The sequence below is a fragment of the Pangasianodon hypophthalmus genome, chromosome 19, assembly GCF_027358585.1.
Source record: "Pangasianodon hypophthalmus isolate fPanHyp1 chromosome 19, fPanHyp1.pri, whole genome shotgun sequence".
Taxonomy (NCBI): domain Eukaryota; kingdom Metazoa; phylum Chordata; class Actinopteri; order Siluriformes; family Pangasiidae; genus Pangasianodon; species Pangasianodon hypophthalmus.
Window position 1 is genome coordinate 3,814,503 of NC_069728.1, and position 21,933 is coordinate 3,836,435.

The 21,933-nt window shown below is 40.4% G+C and overlaps 1 protein-coding gene across 1 annotated transcript in view; it reads right to left on the reverse strand.

Annotated features, from left to right (window-relative positions):
* The window catches only part of scfd2 (sec1 family domain containing 2), a 147,760-nt gene that overhangs the window by 19,387 nt on the left and 106,440 nt on the right, over positions 1-21,933 (reverse strand). Inside the window, exon 7 of the mRNA XM_026946930.3 lies at positions 742-887. Coding sequence (XP_026802731.3) covers positions 742-887 — 146 coding nt within the window. The remainder of the gene's footprint in view (positions 1-741; positions 888-21,933) is intronic.

Sequence of the window (21,933 nt, forward strand, 5' to 3'; positions counted from 1 at the left end):
TCAGTTAATGAATTATCATTTCAGGCTTTTAATTTTTCTTGCTCTATCGACAGATAATTTTGCTTGTTTCTAGAAATGAATGCTTAAAATTAGCAATAAGTTAAGCTTGAAATGAGTAAATAGATTTAGTAATTTTTCATAGAAAATAGTAGATACTTTTGACTATATTAAAGAGATTTTCACTTGATGTCATTTTTTGCAGCGTAATATGACTCATTACATTTTGTCTATAAATATTTAATACATGTGACTATAAAACACAAATTCTACAATAATTCTACCAAAAAAAAAATCTTTGGATAAGACAGACATGACAGAATGTCTTACCAAAGCTGTTCTAGAGGAGTTTAAGCCAATGTACAACATTAGAGCAGTACAGTAATAAGTAATTCTAGTCATTTTTAAATACTTATGTTCCGAAAGACACACAACCACAAACCCTGTTTCTTTGTAACATGACAAGATATGTTTTTTAACTTCTAATTGTTGGCAAATTGCTGTGTATAAGAGGAATAAAACACTTCAGGATGTGTTGTTATTGGAAAATATTCAACTTGGCGCTGGTATTAGGTTGAAAACTGATGGAGTGTTTCTTTTATTCATAATGTCTGACTTATATCGGTCCAGGTCACTCATCTCAGAAGCTCAGAAGAAGAAGAGACATTTTCTGAATAATAAATGTGTGCTGTGAGATTGTTTTACATCGTACAGTTGTTGTGTAAACACTGCAGAAGCACTGACCTGGTGTGCACCGTCGCCGGAGCTGTATACCGAGCGCAGCTGCTTCAGGTGCTCTCGGGCTCGGCCCAGGCTGTTCAACGTCTCGAACACGCGCTCTAATGCTGTGTGTGCACGCTCTGTTGTCAGTTCCTCAGGGCTAGAGACTCCTAAACACACACACACACACACACACACACATGGGTTTGTCTTACTATTGTGAGGACATTCCACTGACATAATAATTAATGCTGCTTATTAATGCTATGCCTACACCGAAACTGAACCGTAACCTCAGTAATCAAAAGAAAACATTTAGGCTTTTTTAGTTTTTGTGGCAGTGGGGGTGTGGACGAGCATCAGCTGTACGGCAGGTAACATGTGATGATTTTCACCTGTGTCTTATTACCGTCAGCCTACTTATGTGTGTTTCTTTGTGCTTTCAGTGACTGCTGTGAGCCAGAGAGAGAGAGAGAGAGAGAGAGAGAGAGGGAGAGGGAGAGGGAGAGGGAGAGAGAGGGAGGGAGAGTTGCATAGCTGTGGAGCTTGCAACACACACACACACACACACACACACACACTCCCATGCACAGAATGTATTCTTGACCTTGAATGAGACGAAAGCCACGCGCTAATGAAGGTCCCATTTGGGTTGCATTTCCATAAGTTTGAATTTTTTTGTTGAGTTTTGAAAGTGCGCTGAAAAGCGCTGCTGAAAATAAAAGTGAGCCTGGAGCTCTGCTGAAATTCTGCCTCACAAGTCTTCCTATGCACCCATACACAACGGGCTCTAGTTTTCCTGCAACTTCCTTTTTTTAAAAAATACAGCAAATGAAAAGCTAGACATCTAAATAGCTGTTTTGGTAAAACTACTTGAATGTCTTGTTGGATTTTTTTTAGTCGCATGAGACACACACTCTATGAGTAAGATGGGAAGGGAGTCTGGTTGTGCGATATGTGACATCAGACAATTGCCTGTGTACGGGATATTAGATTGAATGTTCCCAGAGACAGGGGGCAGAGCACAAAAGCTCTTTTCAGAAGAAGAAGGGAATGTCTCCCAGTTTAATCAAAATCTAATGTGCTCTCTAATGTGCGCCTACTAAACTCACAGCCCCAGGAAATAAGAGCTGAGAGAGAAAGCGGGCAGAGCAAGAGAGAGAGAGAGAGAGAGAGAGAGAGAGAAGGGAGAATGAGGAAAAAGATACAAAGATACACAAGAAGAGAAAGAGAAGGCTGAACCTAGTAGAGGAATAGGCACACAGAAAGCTGGCTATAGTGGCAAGGAAAGGCAGAAATTCCAGCAGATATCACTGGTCATGAGGTTGGCAGTGGGTTCAGAGCCGCCACTGTGGGACGCAGGGCCTGAAGGGTAACCAGGTAACCGGTCATGTTGGAGACAGATCCAAACAAACAGAGGCACCTGAGAAGCAGGACGTGGTGCTCTGATACGAATAGGTGCACATCTGTTCACTTTCTGTCTTCTCCATCAGCATGAGAGAGAGAGAGAGAGAGCCAGAGACGTGTGAAACTCTTACACAACCACCACATGACCATGGAGCAAAACTAGACTGCACTGAAACTGACTTTCCTCTAGACCAGGAGTTCTCAACCTTTTAACACTAAAGCCTTAAGTATTTTAAAGCATATGCTGAAATGTTAGCTATAGATGATAGAAATTAGGATATCTTAACACATCATGCGCTCATGGAGCTCGCTTTGTGCACAGGGGCATTGTCATGCTGGAACAGGTTCGGGCCTCTTAGTTCCAGTGAAGAGAAATCGTAAAGCTACAACATACAAAGATATTCTATACAATTGTGTGCTTGTATCCTTGTTTGTGAAAGGCTCACATATGACTGCGCTGGTCAGATGTCCACAAACCTTTGGCCATAGTGTGTATGTCATAGACAATGGGATATCTCTATATTATTGCCATCATCATTTAAATTCAAGTATATTTGCCTGGTACTGCCCAGTTAAATTCCATTCCTCAGCTCTGACACAATGCATTGTGTTTTTCTTCTCAGTGAAATGATGCATATAACATGCAAAAGATACCACATTTTATGCCAAACTTTTTATATATAAAAATATATACATCACAAAGAAATCATAAATTGGATTCAGCACTGAAAAACACACAGAGGAATGCCTTGTAATTAGCATAAATCTAGGCAATGAGGCAGATCAAACAAACCCCAGCATCGCATCAGAGATCCTGTACCATTTATAATTGCGCAGAAAAACGCCGTGCAGTTGATAGCGATGCAGTTGATAGTGATCTCGTCTTGCCTAGTCTTGTCTGATTTATATTACTGAAGAATGACGTAATCTCGTTTGTGAAATATAACCATAATAAAAACAGAGCTTGGTGTCCTATTAGGCCCGAGTGTAACAGGATACCAACCACCAGGCCTGCAGGGAATACACCTTAATAAAGTAATCTTAATTACTAAATATCAAACGATGGTAAAAATGAGAAAACTTCACTGACTTAATGAAAGCTTTTGGTATGACAACTGTGTTTGTAGAAGGTGTGGTAAGTGAAGAAATACTGTTATGTTGTACCATTTTTGGCATTCCGACGTTTTATGAGGTGGCTAAATGTCGGTTATAATATCTAACTCAGTTCCAAGCTTCATTTTTTTATGTCAAAACAATACAAAAACATAACAGCGTGTGAAACCCAGGTTTAATAAACTATGCTCCTAACAGCATGAAATTTTGATGGCCATCTTTTTGCTCCTAAAAGCAGTTGACGGAATGGATTTTTTTTTTATTATTATTACAAGCTAAATCAATGCCAAACTTAACAGTCCAGTAATAATTCAGAGTTACCTGTCTTGTGGTACAATCTAAGATTACTTCTCCTGAGCTGCCTTGACCTTCACCATAAGCAATGACCCCTTAAGTAGTTGAAGCCAGGCCCCCCATCCTAGTATAAATTTTTTTCCCTTTACTCATGACAGAATTACACATCAATACAGGATTGTTTTTGTATTAAAAATTTCTTTAAAAAATGCTTCAAATTGAGGCAACAGAACATTAACTATGCACTCAATGACATGACATCATCCATTTTCATATAAAATGACCTTTCTATTATGATAACAGTCAGACTTTCACATAATAATTTATCAAAAAATTATTTTATGGACCACTTACAGTCAAATCTGCTTAAGGTTTTACAAGAACAAAACAAAACAAAATAAAAAAAACAACAAAACAGTATGTTAGAGTCTTGTTTTATGACATATAACCATTGTGTGAAATCAGATGGATCCTTTGAAGGATTTACAAAATGATTTGTTGTATTGGAAAAAGTCCATTCTGAGAAAGAATAACATTGATAACCAGCAGAGGTAAGAGAGAAGGGAAGTAGTCACTTGAAAGGAGTTGCAGGACGACCAGAAAGCAGCAAGAACAGCTGGTAGACAGAGAAGAATAAGCACCGGAAACATGTCTGTTCCTACTTGCAAAACTCAAGCATGCAGAAAAATTTGGCAATAATTCAGCTCATCATGATTGGAGAAACAAGAGTTATGATCCCATATATATATACAATCCCAAGAACACCACACCCGCAGTGAAGCACGGTGGTGGCAGCATCATGATATGGGGGCTGCTTCTCCGCAAGTGGTACTGGGGCATTACACGTCATCGAAGAAAACATGAATGGATACATTAGAGGAAAATTTCAACTCATTGGCCATGAAACGGCCTAACCGATCTTCTAACTTGAATCCCACTGAAAATTTATGGAAGGATTCTGAAATTGTGAATCCATCACATAACCTTGGATTGAAGACAATTTACCTAGCGGAATGGACCAAAATTAAAGCACAATGCTGCAAAAACCTAATTATGTTCTAATTACATCTCTAAGCTGTAATTGCCAACAACGGCTTTGCAACAAAATACTAATGTTGTTAATTTGTGGTCTGAAATTTTTTTTTCCTGTCCAGTTTGCTTTTAAACATGTCTTTGTTTATGCTTATGAATAGTCTCCTGAATAGTCATAATAGTCTTTAAAAGGATTCGTGTTACCCTAAGTCCTCCACTTAGTCATAGAACCACGATTACATACATACCCAGCCAATTTACTTTTACAGAAAAGGTGGTTTACTTTCAAACGAGTGCATACTGTATATTAAAGTCTGAGGAACACAAAAGATTCTATCAGCTCTCAGAGACAGAATGTGTGCTTCTACTTGCTTGAAGAGCTTGTATGCCCCACCTCGACATCACTTTTGATATTAAGTCTTCTTGGTGGTAAAGCACTGCACTGCGGTGTTACTATTACATGCAGACCTATGACGTTGCCGAGCCGCAAGTTTCCACCTTCCTTTCACTTTCAGGTCTGGGAACACGCATATGCTCTTGTCAGCTCACGGGCAGCATTCTCAGTTTTACTACTGGAGCTGCTGATGCTAAAATCCCAGCCAGAAATGTAAAATCTGGATATGGGCAGTGTGTGGGCACGCCCTGACTGCATCTACAATCAAGATGGCTCTGTCTTTGAAAAAGAAGGCTTGTATGGCATGCAAATCGAGCTTCAAGCCAGTGAACTGAACAATCTGTGTAGGAGTCAAATGACTCTTTTTGTGACTCACTCAGGACAGCCAGGCAGTTTTGGTCAATCATGCCCTGGTTACGCTCTGATCTGGCACGGAGCTGTTTTGTGTTCTGGGCAGTCGTGGTGGCACCAACACGGCCCTGTTTTATTTCCTCCATCCACTGTTGTGGTTTTAGAAACCTCAGATTTGTGGGAATAATGATAGCAGACATGATAGAAAGGTAGCCTCAAATGTTTAGTTCTAGTTCAGGCAGAAGGAGGTGAACATTTAGTGCATTCTGTGCAGGCATGTCAAAGATCTGCTCAGGTACCTTGGGGCAGAGTGTTTTACCAGGCCCTAGCAATGGCATCTGAGCCTTTACGTTACTTGCTGCTAAGGCTCACATAGCTTAGAGCCTGCCTGTAGGATCTCTGTGCGCATTGCATCCCCCATTGTGCACGTTATTTCATTAAAGGCCAGGAACACTGGTAGCACTATGTTAGAGATATAGTTCACACTTGCAAGAGTGTCATACAGTTTGCAAAACAGAGTGCACCACTAGTGTACCACCTGAGAGGTACTACAAGAGGCCCTGATCTCAACATTAGTGCCTCGAAATCTACCACTGTAGACAGCATGTGTGATCTTTTGTTAGTTCACAATTTTAATGCACACCTGAATACACCTAAGAGCTTTTAATAAAATCTGTGCATCATGGAGTAGCCCAAACACTTGCATATGTACTACAAAACAGTACTACAAAAGTCTGCAATCAGCCTATTTTATTTATGCAAAGAATTTAGTTGTTTTTTGCCATAAATTTCATTTTAGTTGGAAGAAAACAGCAATTAATTAGTAAAAAAAACAAAAAACAAACAAAAAAAACCCCACTTAATTACAACATCTTGGCAAAAAGCCTGTGGTAGTAGTAGTAGTAGTAGTAGTAAGACTCGGCAGGAGTCGCTAAATCAATCTTTAAAAAGTTAAAACATTGACAGATTTATTTACATTTACATACTGACAGCGATTTCTGCTCTAAGCCCTGTATAGCTTTATAAACAGAGCTGTGAATGCAGGAAACAGGACCGTACTCAAAGACGATGACTCAGCACCAAAAGTGACATCAATCTTTAAATGAGGAAAGTTCCTTGTATTCAGAGTCGGGTTACGCAGCTGCTTAAGTGGATTTCCTGGGTTCCAGGTTCAGATTGCTGAAATCGCCTGCGCATAGTTCATGCCTCTGTGTCTGCATTTCTTGAGTAAATGCGTCTGAGATAGACTGTAGTTTCTGTAAAGCTGCTTTGTGACAATGTCCATTGTAAAACGCACTAAATAATAAAACTGAATTAAACTGAATATTAAATCTGATACATACATTTTGATGTATACAGGGTTTTAGAGGGTAAGGTGACCTTAAACTATCCAAAGCCATCACAGATCAACACTACATTAATAGTACACACCTGCATTTTAACAGAGGTTGCTTAACACACCTTGCTTGTCGTGACAGAAGAGGAGAGAGGAGTGGCATTCCCAAAACCCTCCAGTTCTTGTTTTCGTCTGTTTGCCTCACAGCTGCAGAGTATTTGCACTGCTTTGTGTGGCTCCTCTATTGATGAACAAAAACAGAACATCTCTCTACACCTCTTTCCCTGCAGGTTGACCTTTTCACCCCCTACTGTGTGCTTGTGTGTGTGTCCATGTGCTTCTCTTTGCAGTTATATAAACAACTCCACATTTCCCCATTTGCAAAACCCAACCCAAACTGCTACACGTGTGTGTGTGTGTGTGTGTGTGTGTGTGTGAGGGTTCATATGCTCATGACTGGGAAAAGCTCTGATCTCCATTTGGCATAAATATTTATAAGAAATATCTGTGGGTGCCAGACCTTTGGTTAATGCAGATGATCTTCTGTGGAAAACGTTATGTGCGTAGGAAGAGCAGGATGACCGCTATGTTTCGGGAAGCACATTATTTATTACTTTGGAAATCCTCACACCCCTGCAATTACTACAACAGAGCAGGTGAGAGAGAGAAAAGGAATGAGAAAAAGAGATTATCTGCTATTTGTTAGTCCAAATATAGCCAACCTCAGATTTAGCTTCTGGATGTCTGTTTTGATCTGCAGTGGAATGCTCTTCCCTGCTTAGTCTCTTCCTTTCTCTCGCTCTGTCACTCTTTAGCCAAAAATAGGGGTGTGCAGGGATGGACGGCATATTTGGATATGAAGGGTGGTATTACTGTTGTTTTATTTTCTCACAATCAGTTTGGCTACGATGTAGCCTTAGTAGCAGTAATCCAGAAACTGTTTTCTTTCTAGCAGCTGCTTAAAAGTGGTCTACGAGTTTCACCACCTCGACCTGTGATTGAGCAGCTGGTAGAGCAAAGGACATGTCAATGCAAAGCACCCCTGTCATTTCATTCCTAGTCAGTACATTTCCATTACTTATAGTTATAGTTATATCTCTGGAGCCATTATGTTCCTCAGTCGTGGCCACTGTTAATAAAGCTTTTCTAAGCACTGTTACCTAGACATACTTTTTATTATTATTTATCACTGCTGTCATGGTTGCATTCCAATATCCCAATACAGCAATGACGCATCATTGTTCCAAAATTACGCACAGTTACACAAGACAATGCTATCCTGTACACTGTATGGCCAAAAGTATTTGGACACCTGACTATCACACCCATAAGTACTTGTTGAACATCACGTTCCAGATTTATTCCCCCTTTACTGTTATAATAAGCTCCACTCTTCTGGGAAGGCTTTCCACTAGAGTTTGGAGCGTGGCTGTGGGGATTTGTGATCATTCAGCTACAAGAGCATTAGTGAGATCAGACACTGATGTTGGTGAGGAGGTCTGGGGTTCAGTCGGTGTTCCAGTTCATCCCAAAGGTGTTCAGTGGGGTTGAGGTCAGGGCTCTGTGCAGGACACTCGAGTTCTTCCACTCCAACCTTCACACACCATGTCTTCATGGAGCTCGCTTTGTGCACAGGGGCATCGTCATGCTGGAACAGGTTTGGGCCTCTTAGTTCCAGTGAAGGGAAACTGTAATGCTACAGCATACAGAGACATTCTATACAATTGTGTGCTTCAGACTTTGTGGGAACAGTTTAGGGAAGAAATACATATGGGTGTGAAGGTCAGGTGTCCACATATTTTTCACATTTCCAAATAAAACAGAACAGACACCAGTCACCTTCTGCAAGCACAAGCTCAAGGACAAATAATGTCACACTATGCTAATAGAATTATATACACATAAAGGATTCAGGAAATGTGCTTGATTCAAACTTTAATGCCATTGATACTTCACTGTCTCCGGCCATGTGTGAGAAACATGGCTGATGTCTGGCTATTTATAGAAAAAGATGTTTGCCAAGCATCTAAAGAGGTGTGTGTGTGTGGCGTGAGATTGCCATTTGACAGGCTGCCAAAACACACATTAGCAATGTGGTATGCATATGCGTGAGTTATAAGTTGCGGTATAGACTGAAACGATGATCACAGCACCAAATCTGGAGTGGGAGCCAGGTGCCTGTCTGAGACTGACAAGATGTTTGCATGGAATGCCACACACACACACACACACACACACACACACACACACACACACACACACACACACACCTAACCACTAAACTACCAGCTTCTCCTCTCACGCAACCCTTTTGTTTTGAGAGTCAGTGCATAAGCATAAAATGGAGCTGACTGCTAGGTACTGCTGTGTGTGTTTATGGGTGTATGAGTATGAGTGAGTGAGTGTGTGTGTGTGTGTGTGTGTGTGTGTCCAAAATGCTCTTCTGCTCCTGTCATCAAACATCAACACTAAACACAAGAGAGAAAGAAAAAGCAAGACAGAGAGAGAGAGAGTGAGGGAAGGAAAGAAAGGAAGAGGGGAAAGTGAAACAGTGTGCATGTGTATAGAAACACTAAAGTACAAATGGACCAAAAACATTTGATGGTAACAAAGAGTAGTACAGTCTGTAAGAGCAGTCAAAGGATGAGTGCATGTGTGTGTGTGTGTCAGGGAAATGAACATTGTGCCTTTAGTGGATGAGGGTGGATGAGGTGTAGCAGGAAGTACTAGAACACTCCTAATGAGAGCTGATGAGAAAAGAGAGGTGAGTGCTACTGCACTCGCACTACGGGCTTGCGTAAGCCGTGACGTGTGTGTGCAGGTGGTTGGGGGCGTAGCAGTTCACGGAACGATCCATTACTATGTACGTAAATAACATTTGTACAGCAGCAGAGTAGGATTTCAATCAAATAATTCAATTGTGTATTATTTCTTGCAATAATGAGAAATGTTCTGGTTTATATTGTTTTATAAATGTTTTAGGTTTCTTACATTTAAGAAGAAAAAAAGAAAAAATCAACAGAATTATACAGAATCTCTCGATTGCAAAGCTGTAAGATAAGATAAGATAAAACGTTACTGAACCCGAAGAAAATTCTTGTGCCTGCTTGTTCAAGACAACACAAAACAATGAAAAGACAGCAATGAAGATATTCAGTAAAAGTACACACAGAAATATATACTAGTAATAAAATAAAATTAGAAATATTCTTTAAAAGTGTACATGCGCAAAAAACTAAAAGAATGACAACAGACTTAAGAACTCATCAAAAAATTAGAGCTGAAATATCCTTGCATGTCAGGTTTCCAAGTCAAACTGTAAAATGTGCAGTTATGCGCAGAGATGTTAAAAACACTGATGACCTCTGTCACTCTTAAAACGTTCCACTGTCGTTGTGATTGCTGTCATGAGCTGCATCATAAGAAACTCCTTACTTTCACAAGATACACAAAACAGACCTTTCAGTAACTGAAAAAAAACCTAAAATTACACATACACTATTAATTTAAATGTGGCTTGTCTGAATGTGACTCACAGTAACATTTCAAAATATTAGCATGCAAAATCCATCTTTGATATTCCAGATATATTTGAGATTCTGAGTTTCTCTCATGACCCCATTCGTAAATCAAGTGACCCCGTGTGGGGTCGTGACCCCTAGTTTGGGAACTCCTGTATTAGGGTCATGTGTCAGTAATTCTAACTTTCTTTATAAAATTTATTCGTATGAAATCTAAATAAATCACTTCATCCCCACAAGTCTGTGTTTTGAGTGAACACTAGGTTAACAGAAAGAGTCAGTTTGGCAATGTGGCAAGATTCCAGTTTGAGCTCCGGAAATCTAATCGCCGGAAAAAAATATGACCAAAAGCAAGAATGTCTAATCGGAGCTCAGGCTTTCATCTAAATGGCAGAAATATTTCTTAACACACCTAATTACACACAGCAAATTCTCAGACAACCTGGCTTACAGCAGGAGTGTGTGTGTGTGTGTGTGTGTGTGTGTGTGTGTGTGTGTGTGTGTGCCTAAAATCTACAAATCATGTGTGTTTGCATATATCAGAGTGATAATTAAAGATATGTATACTGTATTGCAGTGCTGCATGGCATAAGCAAAAAAAATTGCAAATATTCTCTGAGGTTTAAAGCCAGCCAATACCAAACCCAGTCCGTTCCATTTCCTTACTTTGTTGCCTCCTGGCATACTAAACTGACTACACAGACCAAATTCAGGCTTTCTACAAGTCACAGAAATATGACTGGCTTTCATGAATGAACGCACGAGGAAAAACTAGGTCTGCTATTCCTGTCCATCATCCTACCCTTAGTGGATTACAAAATCCACTCATGTTGAAGCATATTAATCAACTGGTTTATATTTTTACTAATTAGCAAAATCACCCACTGTCCAAGTTCTGTACAAACTCAGCCAGTTGATCCCGAGCCAGAGGTTTCATTCGGCGGTAATCCTCAACGCTATATAAAGTACTACATACATGTATATATAAAATTCCGATAATATTCCCCAAAATACCTGCCCAACTGCCAGGGACATTCCACAGTCCTGGAAACATTCTGACATTATTCAGCCCAGTCTGTCAAAACACAGAGTACTCTTCAACACCTGCAAATATTTCCCAGACCTGCTGGCGCACACGCTGCATTCCTGGAGTTGCAAACAATATTCCAACATTCACACGCCACCACCACTCCTGGTCCTCTATTACACCGATGCACCTTTTTTTAAATATTTCATAGTGACAGACTCTTATGACAGTAAAGTGGTGGGTCCAAAGATGGACCCTGCATAAATCAAATCTTCAGAGATCGCAAGAATCCCGATGATGTCACACTACATTCGTGGTCCGGGAGTCAAGATAGCAAAATTGGCCGTGCGACGCTAGCCAATCATGGGCGTCTATGAGCTCATGTATGCGGAAGAGGGCAGATAGCACCTTCCTCCGAGTGTTTTACGCCACCCTGTGATGCAGCACAGTTTGGAAAGATGCGATTGGCTGGCTTCACTTATCACAGAGGAAGCATGTGATAGTCTTCACTCTCCCTGCTTGAGCTGGAGAGAGCTGGCTGGTCAAGACTCCCAAATATGAAAACAAAAAAGAAATATAGCATCCATACCATTTTTTACAGACTGAGAATAAATACACATTGATACAAATACAAATTGAGTAACCTACTTAGTATTAATCAATCAGGGGCATCATGGAATGTGTTATTTAGCTCTGTTTATGTTTCCCCAGTTTACATAGTGGCCACGAAATGCACACACGTGCATGTCTCAGTGCTCAGTGCTCGCAGAACTGAAGTGCTCACCTGCTTGATGGTTTCTCTGCATGCTCTAGTCACTGCTCGATGCCTTTGTGTGTGCACAATTCACCGCACCTCGCACGCATTCTTAATGCCCACTCTCGCTGACGCTGCTCTGCAAGCTCAGGTCAGCAGCCGTCATGCTCTTTATTGAGGGCCATACAGATGTTTTATCAGCTTACTTGTATTGTAGAAAGTAGCTGTAGTTCTTCCTTGTGACATTTTTGCAATATACAGTTTGCAGTCTGCTCTGATTTGATTGGCATCATTAATCATGAAATACGTCCAGATTGCTGTCATTTCATGTAGCTTAGCTAATGCTCATCTTTGGTATTGGAGCATTTTTCATGATTATGAGTACGAGCAAATGAGCACAATATCAAAATGATATCAATATTGATGCATTCCTACTTTAGAACATGGAAACGGACAACATTAATAGATAAAAACATTAAAAGATAGAGACAAATGTCTCATAACCCCACTCTCCATTCAGTCCGCCAGAAAAAATATTGTAAATAGTGCATTTCCTGATTGCTCAAAGTGGACTAAATCCAAACTATGTACAATTTATGCACAATTTGCTTGACATGGATGGATAGCGACTGGATTTTCTCATCTCACTCTGATACTGATTTCTTCTCGCATTTGTATGTACTACATTGTTAATGGTCTGAAATTACAAGCCACAAAAATGTTGCCTTGATAAGGGCATCTGAATGAGCACAAGTGTGTGTCTGGGTGCGATTTTTTTATACCTTGGTGGAGACCGAATGTCCCCACAAGGCTAGAAAGGACAGGAAGTAATCATGAATTAACAGGAAGAAACTGCTTTGCAAATGGAGATCAAAAGACTCAGGATCATGTGATTGTAATCGGAAGCAAGAGTGTGATTCATTTTTTGTCCAAATCCGACATCTAAGGACCTAATCAGATTGTAAAGCATAAAATGAAATGAGCCTTGGAGTTTGAACAGACTTAAAAGAAAAGAATTTACTTAATTCAGCATAAAATAAAGGAGGTGAGGCAGAGAGAGAGAGAGAGAGAGAGAGAGAGAGGGAGAGAGAGAGTTGATTCAGAAGATATCCAATTATAGCCAGCATAAACCAATGCAACTATAAACTAGTATCTCACTAGATAAAAGTAGGATAAAATATACAAAAATGCCGACATAAATAAACATGCACTAATGCTTGCATGCTGTTGAAATGTTATTAATGTTATAAAGCATCATGAAACTAACAAGAGCTACCACGAGTAAAAATATCTCACTCTATTGTAATACATTTTCTTTTGTAAAAACATTTTATATCTTTTCTCATTGCACAAAGGTTAGAATAGTAGGTTAGAATATACAACAGCCCCACGCCAATAAGTGACCTTTCATAAAACACACACACACACACACACGCGCACGCGACCTGAATATGTCAGTGCATGTTCTTCAAGAAGAAAAAAACAATAATCATTATGCCACTTGAAAGGTTCTGGGTTGAAATATAACATCAGAAAAAAGGAGAAAATGAAATGTAACTTGTAACTCCGGAGTAACATAAAGACGATGTTTCAATCCAACAAGGAATATTTGTCAGGCCAAACACAGTGGTGTGCAGCCAGTTATATATATATATAACCTGAGTTAATCACCAATAAGTGGCATAGTAAGTGACATCATCACAGGTAGAAATAGAAATATAGATCATGTTTAAAAAAAAATAAAAAAGTTTAGTTTCGGGAAAGTCTTAACAGAACTGCAGAACGCAGAAGTTGCGATGTAGAAGCATGGCTTAATACCATTGCATTATTTTTGTATTGGAGGATATCGAGGGGAAGTTCTTTCAGAAAGCACTATTTCTGATATGTGAAACCAAGAAACTGATATTAAGCCTTTCCTATGATGTAGAAAGTTCTTGTTTTTTTTTTTTTTTCACCACCACTGAGCATGACCTATATCTCCACCTATAATGATGTCACTTATTGTGCCCTATGGTTTAGGTCTGAGGTTCCTAAACTTTTGAGCAAACAATCCCAAATGGACATTATGAATTTTACTGCAAACCCAAGCCTTGACCAGCTTACCCAATCTGTTTTTTAATTCCAGATTTATAATACAGACTTCTGTAACGTGAATAATTTTTTATGTCAGAAACGGACATATGTGTAATGTGCATGACTAAAAATCAAATGAATATTCCGTACACTAACGTACCAATCTAGTAGGAAGTGTTGTGTTGTTAGAGGAAAATAATCCATGCCAGAATGGTGTGATATGAGGGTTATACTGATTTGGCGTGCACATGCACAAGCAGCAGCAATGCTAGCAGCATTATTCACACACTCGCTGCATATCTTATGTACATCCGGAAGATTCAAAAGCGACATTCACTAGACGGTATGTCAGAGCCACAACATCCCTGTCTGTCTGGGTTCCAAGTCGAACTGTAAAATGTTTAGCGATTTCATGCACGATGTTAAACTCACCGACAAGCTCTGACTCTCTTTAAAACTTTCCACCGACGTCGTGATTGTTGTCATGAGCTGCGTCTCAAATCAAAAAAACGCTGACCTTACATCCAAAAGGATTTATTAATCTAGAAAATCCAGAAGACTGGTACACAAAACAGACCTTTCAGTAGGTCTGAATGCTACACAAGAGGTTTGTAAAATTCAAACACTAACTGTAAAAGGAAAAACGGTTAGTATTAGTACTCAATAACGGTCTAGAATAGTACGCAAGTATGCGATTTGAGACACAACGCTAGTTTGTTAGTGGAGGGAGATGGATGGGGAAATTTGTCAGGTTTTTTTTTTTTGCAGAACTACACTAGTGCAGCGTGTCAGGATAGGGAAAAATCTAAAATAGCATGCACTCTTAATTTAAACGTGGCTTATATGAATGTGACTCTCAGTACCACTTCAAAACATTAGCACACAAAATCCGTCTGATATTTCTAATAATAATTTGTAAAATAATTGAATGGACGAAAGTGGGTTTCTCTTGTGATGTCATTTGTAAATCACGAGACCCCACCTAGAGTTGTGAATCCTAGTCACTCACGTTCAGTAACTGCTTTACCCTGGTCAGGGTCGTGGTGGATCCAGAGTCTATCTAGGGAACAGAAGCGGGTCGTGAGGCGGGAATACACCCTGGATGGGAGGCAGCGCACCATGCACACACACACACACATTCACACACATTCATATCTAGGGTAAATTTATCTTAGCCATTGCACCTACTGCCATTTGGGAGATGGGAGGAAACTGGAGAATTTGGAAGAAAACCCACATATAGAGAAACTCTGCACAGACAGTAACCCGAAAGTCTCAAATCTGTGAATCAAGCATATATAATTTTCTGACTTTATTCTTTACTTGGCTTTCTCATCTCGAGATGCTGTCCCATTTCTTTTCCACTTCTTAGTTTGTTTTAGTCAAACAATCCCAACAGCTGAGGCTGATTCTATTAACTGCATTTGTGTGTAGAAGTGTGCAGTCACTGTAAAGTGGAGCGGAGGCTATCGAGAACACCCTGGGGAAGGGCAGAGAGAACAGCAGTGATTTTAATCCGAGCTAATCAAACAGCCTTGATGCCACAATTGCTGCAACTCACGCTAGCCAACTGTTTGCGTGCACTGTAGTAATGTATACCAGCTTTACTCGAATCTGCAGTATGTAACATTTAGGAATGTAAGGATTTGGAAAGCTCAGTGGTAAAGATATGTCATTGGATGCATTTTGCAGAGTTAGTTGAACATGAATGTCTTATTTTTATAAACTCAAGGAGTTTCCAGTTACATAACTAACAGGCTACTTGCATTCAATCCTATTACGCATTTCTCTTTTGAAATAGTGCGGCTCTCATGTTTCCGGGAGTGTTGTTTACAGTGCGTCAATACAGCGAGACTGCGTCCTTCACGTTTCTCTAAAGCCACATCACAGTGAGTGTCCACCGTAAGGTACTTAAAAAAAAAACACTGTCAGAAAGAAATGAAAAAACATTCCTACTGCTGTGTTCCTCTATCTTGACAGTTTAACAGCTCTTTAAACTTCCATTGATTCCCAGTTCACACCGTGCTGCCAGCTACCACTTTATATAAACATTAATAAAAGTTATTTATTATTAATCAGTGTTTGCATACCTAGCTCCTCTTCTCTGACACTTTCTAGTTCTTCTTCTTTTTTTAAATTGTACTTACAGTTCCTTCTTCTAGCTAACTGTTTAGATTATCTACAATGTCTGTTGTTCAATTGATCTGCCACTGGGGAGGTCATAAACCACTGATATATTGATTATTGATCATCACATTATATTCTCTGATGGTTTAAAATGAATGAATGAATTAAAAAATGGGTAATTTGCATTTGCTAGCTGTTTCGCATTGTAGTCTGTTAGACTACTCTTTAATATTGCCTGGTGTGGTAGCTTTTGGTGACCACAGGGATGAGATATAGCAGATCCTGGAGATACGCTTGACCTTGCTAACTAATTCACGAACACTTAATACGACTCCATCTAGTGGGTTTTCCTGATATGACATCATCAGTGTGGTTTAGCATACACGTAGGTCTACGCTATGGATTTAAGGATGCACTGCATTAGACAGTATTTATATGTGAAAATTGTCAATAAATATTGCTAATCATCAGGAAAATTTCCTGACTATTGATACGTGACAAATGCATCGATCCCGAGCCTACTTGTCACTGTCTTAGCTAATGCTACGATAAATCTTTCACTCAGCCAAACAGACATACTGAACATGCATTTCCTCTCTAGTCTCAAGCTATTTGATGGCTTTATGGATGACCATTTCCACCTTTTTTTTTTTTTTTAGCAGTGGCTGCAATTTCCGACTCATTAGTAGCTGGTCTCTGGCTCAGACTGTGTGATGAACATTAGCAAACTGAATGTTATACTATCAGGTGTGCTGCTAGAGCAGTTTGCTGCTGTGTCAGTTTGTGTTTTGCGCCATCCCTCCTCACGTGCATACATCTGCCCCAAGCAATTATCCCTCAGCAGAAATGTTTACACATGCCTACACACAAACAAACACAACTAATTCAACCCCCGTGTGTGTGTGTGTGTGTGTGTGTGTGTGTGTGTGTGTGTGTGTGAGGCCACACGCTTTGGGAGGGGATTGAAAATAACGTCTAAGTGATCCTCATTGAGCTTCACAATCGCTGAAAAGGTCAGATAGTACCACTAATCTGTAAGTACTCCTGCAAGTCACGGCACTGAGTCCCGCCCACGAATACAGGCGTAACGCTGACAAGGTGAAGATGACAGAAGTAAGAATGTAGATTGCACACAATATGTGCACGCACACAGACTCACACACGACCTTCCACTGACATAATTATTTTATTTAAAGAAATTATATAATTTCTTTAAATAAAAAAGGAATTTTCTTCATGAGAAACAGATAAAGTCAAAATTGTTGGATATTCTTATCCTTCTGGAGACATTTGGTCTTCATCAAGATATAAAAGCATGCATCCAATCATAACCCCCAAAATATACACATTCTTATAAATGATTGGACGATATAATATTGACATGGTGATCAATTATACAAGGAACACCTGTACACCTGCACATTCATGCTGTTACCTAATCAGTCAATCGTGTGGCAGGAGCACAATGCATAAAATCATGCAGATACAGGTCAAGAGCTTCAGTTAATGTTCACATCAAACATCAGAATGGGGGAAAACTGTGATCTCTGTGACTTTAACTGTGGCGTGGTTGTTGGTGCCAGATGGTCTGGTTTGAGTATTTCAGAAACTGCTGATCTCCTGGGATTTTCACACTCAACAGTCTCTAGAGTTTACACAGAATGGTGCGAAAAACAAAAAACACAGAGTGAGAGACAGTTCTGTGGGTGGAAATGCCTGGTCAAGTAAAATGGCCAGATTGGTTTGTGCTGCCAGGAAGGATATAGTAACTCAGATAATCCCTCTTTATAACCGTGGTGAGCAGAAAAGTATCTCAGAATGCACAAAACATCAAAACTTGAGGTGGATGAGCTACAACAGCAGAAGACCACAGTGGGTTCCACTTCTGACAGCCAAGAACAGGAATCTGAGGCTATCATGGGCACAGACTCACCCAAACTGGACAGTTTAAGATTAGAAAAAGTAATCACCTGGTCTTTTGTTAGTCTTCAACTGTTCAGTTTTAATGAGTCCGTGGAGAATGCAGGCATCAATCCTGCTACCTCTCGCATGCTAAGAGAGTGCTCTACCATTTGAGCATCAGGAGAGAGTGCTCTACCATTTGAGCATCAGGAGAGAGTGCTCTACCGTTTGAGCATCAGGAGAGAGTGCTCTACCGTTTGAGCATCAGGAGAGAGTGCTCTACCGTTTGAGCATCAGGAGAGAGTGCTCTACCATTTGAGCATCAGGAGAGAGTGCTCTACCGTTTGAGCATCAGGAGAGAGTGCTCTACCGTTTGAGCATCAGGAGAGAGTGCTCTACCGTTTGAGCATCAGGAGAGAGTGCTCTACCATTTGAGCATCAGGAGAGAGTGCTCTACCATTTGAGCATCAGGAGAGAGTGCTCTACTGTTTGAGCATCAGGAGAGAGTGCTCTACCATTTGAACATCAGGAGAGAGTGCTCTACCATTTGAACATCAGGAGAGAGTGCTCTACTGTTTGAGCATCAGGAGAGAGTGCTCTACCGTTTGAGCATCAGGAGAGAGTGCTCTACCATTTGAGCATCAGGAGAGAGTGCTCTACCATTTGAACATCAGGAGAGAGTGCTCTACTGTTTGAGCATCAGGAGAGAGTGCTCTACCGTTTGAGCATCAGGAGAGAGTGCTCTACCATTTGAGCATCAGGAGAGAGTGCTCTACCATTTGAGCATCAGGAGAGAGTGCTCTACCGTTTGAGCATCAGGAGAGAGTGCTCTACCGTTTGAGCATCAGGAGAGAGTGCTCTACCATTTGAGCATCAGGAGAGAGTGCTCTACCATTTGAGCATCAGGAGAGAGTGCTCTACCGTTTGAGCATCAGGAGAGAGTGCTCTACCGTTTGAGCATCAGGAGAGAGTGCTCTACCGTTTGAGCATCAGGAGAGAGTGCTCTACCATTTGAACATCAGGAGAGAGTGCTCTACCATTTGAACATCAGGAGAGAGTGCTCTACCATTTGAACATCAGGAGAGAGTGCTCTACCGTTTGAGCATCAGGAGAGAGTGCTCTACCGTTTGAGCATCAGGAGAGAGTGCTCTACCATTTGAGCATCAGGAGAGAGTGCTCTACCGTTTGAACATCAGGAGAGAGTGCTCTACTGTTTGAGCATCAGGAGAGAGTGCTCTACCGTTTGAGCATCAGGAGAGAGTGCTCTACCATTTGAGCATCAGGAGAGAGTGCTCTACCGTTTGAGCATCAGGAGAGAGTGCTCTACCGTTTGAGCATCAGGAGAGAGTGCTCTACCGTTTGAGCATCAGGAGAGAGTGCTCTACCATTTGAGCATCAGGAGAGAGTGCTCTACCATTTGAGCATCAGGAGAGAGTGCTCTACCATTTGAGCATCAGGAGAGAGTGCTCTACCATTTGAGCATCAGGAGAGAGTGCTCTACCGTTTGAGCATCAGGAGAGAGTGCTCTACCGTTTGAGCATCAGGAGAGAGTGCTCTACCATTTGAGCATCAGCCTTTTAGACTTGATGGTTTTAACCCTCATGTGTAAACATGTGAGTAGGTGATCTTCAGGCTTCAGTCCGTTAAAACTACCTAAGCTCTGTAGCTTGGGTTCCTGGCCAGCTCGTCACTCTTCCAATAAATGGCTCAGGAAACATTTATCGTTTGATTGTTTGGTTAGAGCAGTTCAATATCTGTCCTATCACAGGACACCAAAACTTCTACTCTTCTCGCTGTCCAGTAATGGCTCTTGCCATAAAAGTCTTTGACTGTTTTCTTATGTTTATCATTGTGACTTAAAATGTCTTCCACCATTTCATGCATTCCATCATATTGAAATGCACAGAGATGCTGCCATTGCGTTCTCTTGTGCAGATGTGGATAGCTGTGCCGCGTTTTATATTAGACACTTTGCATAGCAAACAAGCTGGCTTAGCACTTATACAGTCTGGTGAAATAAAACAAAACATTGTCGGTTCAGACAGAATTCATGTATCTATTTTCACGATCAACTTGCAAGCATGACTTCCATACTGCTGTGCTCCACAGAGTAAGGTCATTGCAGTCGGGCATGCCGCTCTGATTATTACTGGGGAACCCTGATATAAGGTGTGTATGTGTGTGAAAGAAAAACAGGCCAGATAGCGAATGAACTGTGAGTCTGCTGCTCCCTACAGGAAACATATTTAGAAATTCAAGTAGAAGTAATACAATCTACACACTCTAAATATCAAATATTTGTGAGAATTTATAAAATGTTGGAAGCATTAAAGCATGAACTGGATTAGTGATTGTAGCATTTTCATTTCTATGAAATAAAACCAACAAACTCTTGCAAAAGATGCAGGAAAAAAAAAAAAAACGAAAACAAAGGAAGTTTAAAAGAAACTGAAGATCAGCACTGCCCCCTGGCAGCAGCTTCAGGAACTGCAGGTTTGTGTGGCTTATTATTATCATTATTATTATTATTGTTATTATAGGATATTGATTTTATATGGACTGCTAATTACTGTTAAAAAGCCTTGACTTGTGTGAGTGAGAGACATTGTTTTGACTTAGGAGCTATTCTTTCCTCCATAACTGATTTGATTTTCTTAGTTCTTACAGAATTCCTGTCTTCCAGATGAAAACACACTACAGATGTGTGTGTGTGTGTGTGTGTGTGTGTGTGTGGATAGAAAAATGTCATTAGACGGAGGATGAGCCTAAGCACACTGTGGAATGTTTTTACGGCATAACAGGGACTGGTGAAAAGTGTGTGTGTGTGTATGTGTGTGAGTGAGAGAGAGAGAGAGAGACAGCTCTTAAAACCACAGCTGGAATTATTGTCACAAGGGAACAAAAACGTGTCACACAATCACAACATCCATGTCTCTCTCTCTCTCTCTCTCTCACACACACACACACACACACACACACACACACACACACACACACACGATATGATGATGCAGACCTCTCTTTCATCTCTCTAATACAGTCCTGTGATGACAAATGAGCTGAAATTCCTGTCTGCGCACATGTATTTTGATAGCTTGACTTTGCAGTAAAGGGCCTCTGTTCTCTGTTTGTTTTTGTAGAGAAAGCTGCTGTGTTATATCCAGCGTCAAAACAGATGTGCGCACACACACACACACACACACACACACACACGCGGGCAAACTCTCGCATACTTCACTGATGGACAAACCTCAATCACAAAAACCATAATTGAAAAAAAGCAATGTTGCTATAAAGGATAAATATGTAACAAGACTATTATTACATAGTTATTACACTCACTCCTTAATACCAACTGAAGAAACAGACTGCACACTCACTGCGAGATGAGATGACTGCGGCTGAAAATCCACATCTTAAGGTTTTTAAAAACAAGAAATACATCTAGAGGCACAAGCTTACCAGATCTTATTCTTCCTTTATTGCCTCTGATTAGATTTGCAATAGCTGTATTCTATACAATGTATATAATATATACATGCACATGCACGTATTACTGAGCTGTCAAATCCTATCATGTTTAAATGTATAACAAACAGTTGAGAATTGTCTCAGCATGTTATTTCTCTGGTTCATTAATAAACACACACAGACCTGGTGTAACGCACACGGCCACCTGCTGGCTAACAGCGCTATAGCACATTTTAGTCAGACAGCATCAACGTGATTGAACCCGAAGTTTTGCGTCAGTGTTTGTGAACAAAACGAGATGCACAGAAAGACCTGAGTAGCCTAGCAACTCGATGCTACTTGTTTATAATCTGACTGAAAAATCTATCAAGAATTTTATTTAGGAATCAAACTGGTGTAAGCTATACCGTTATC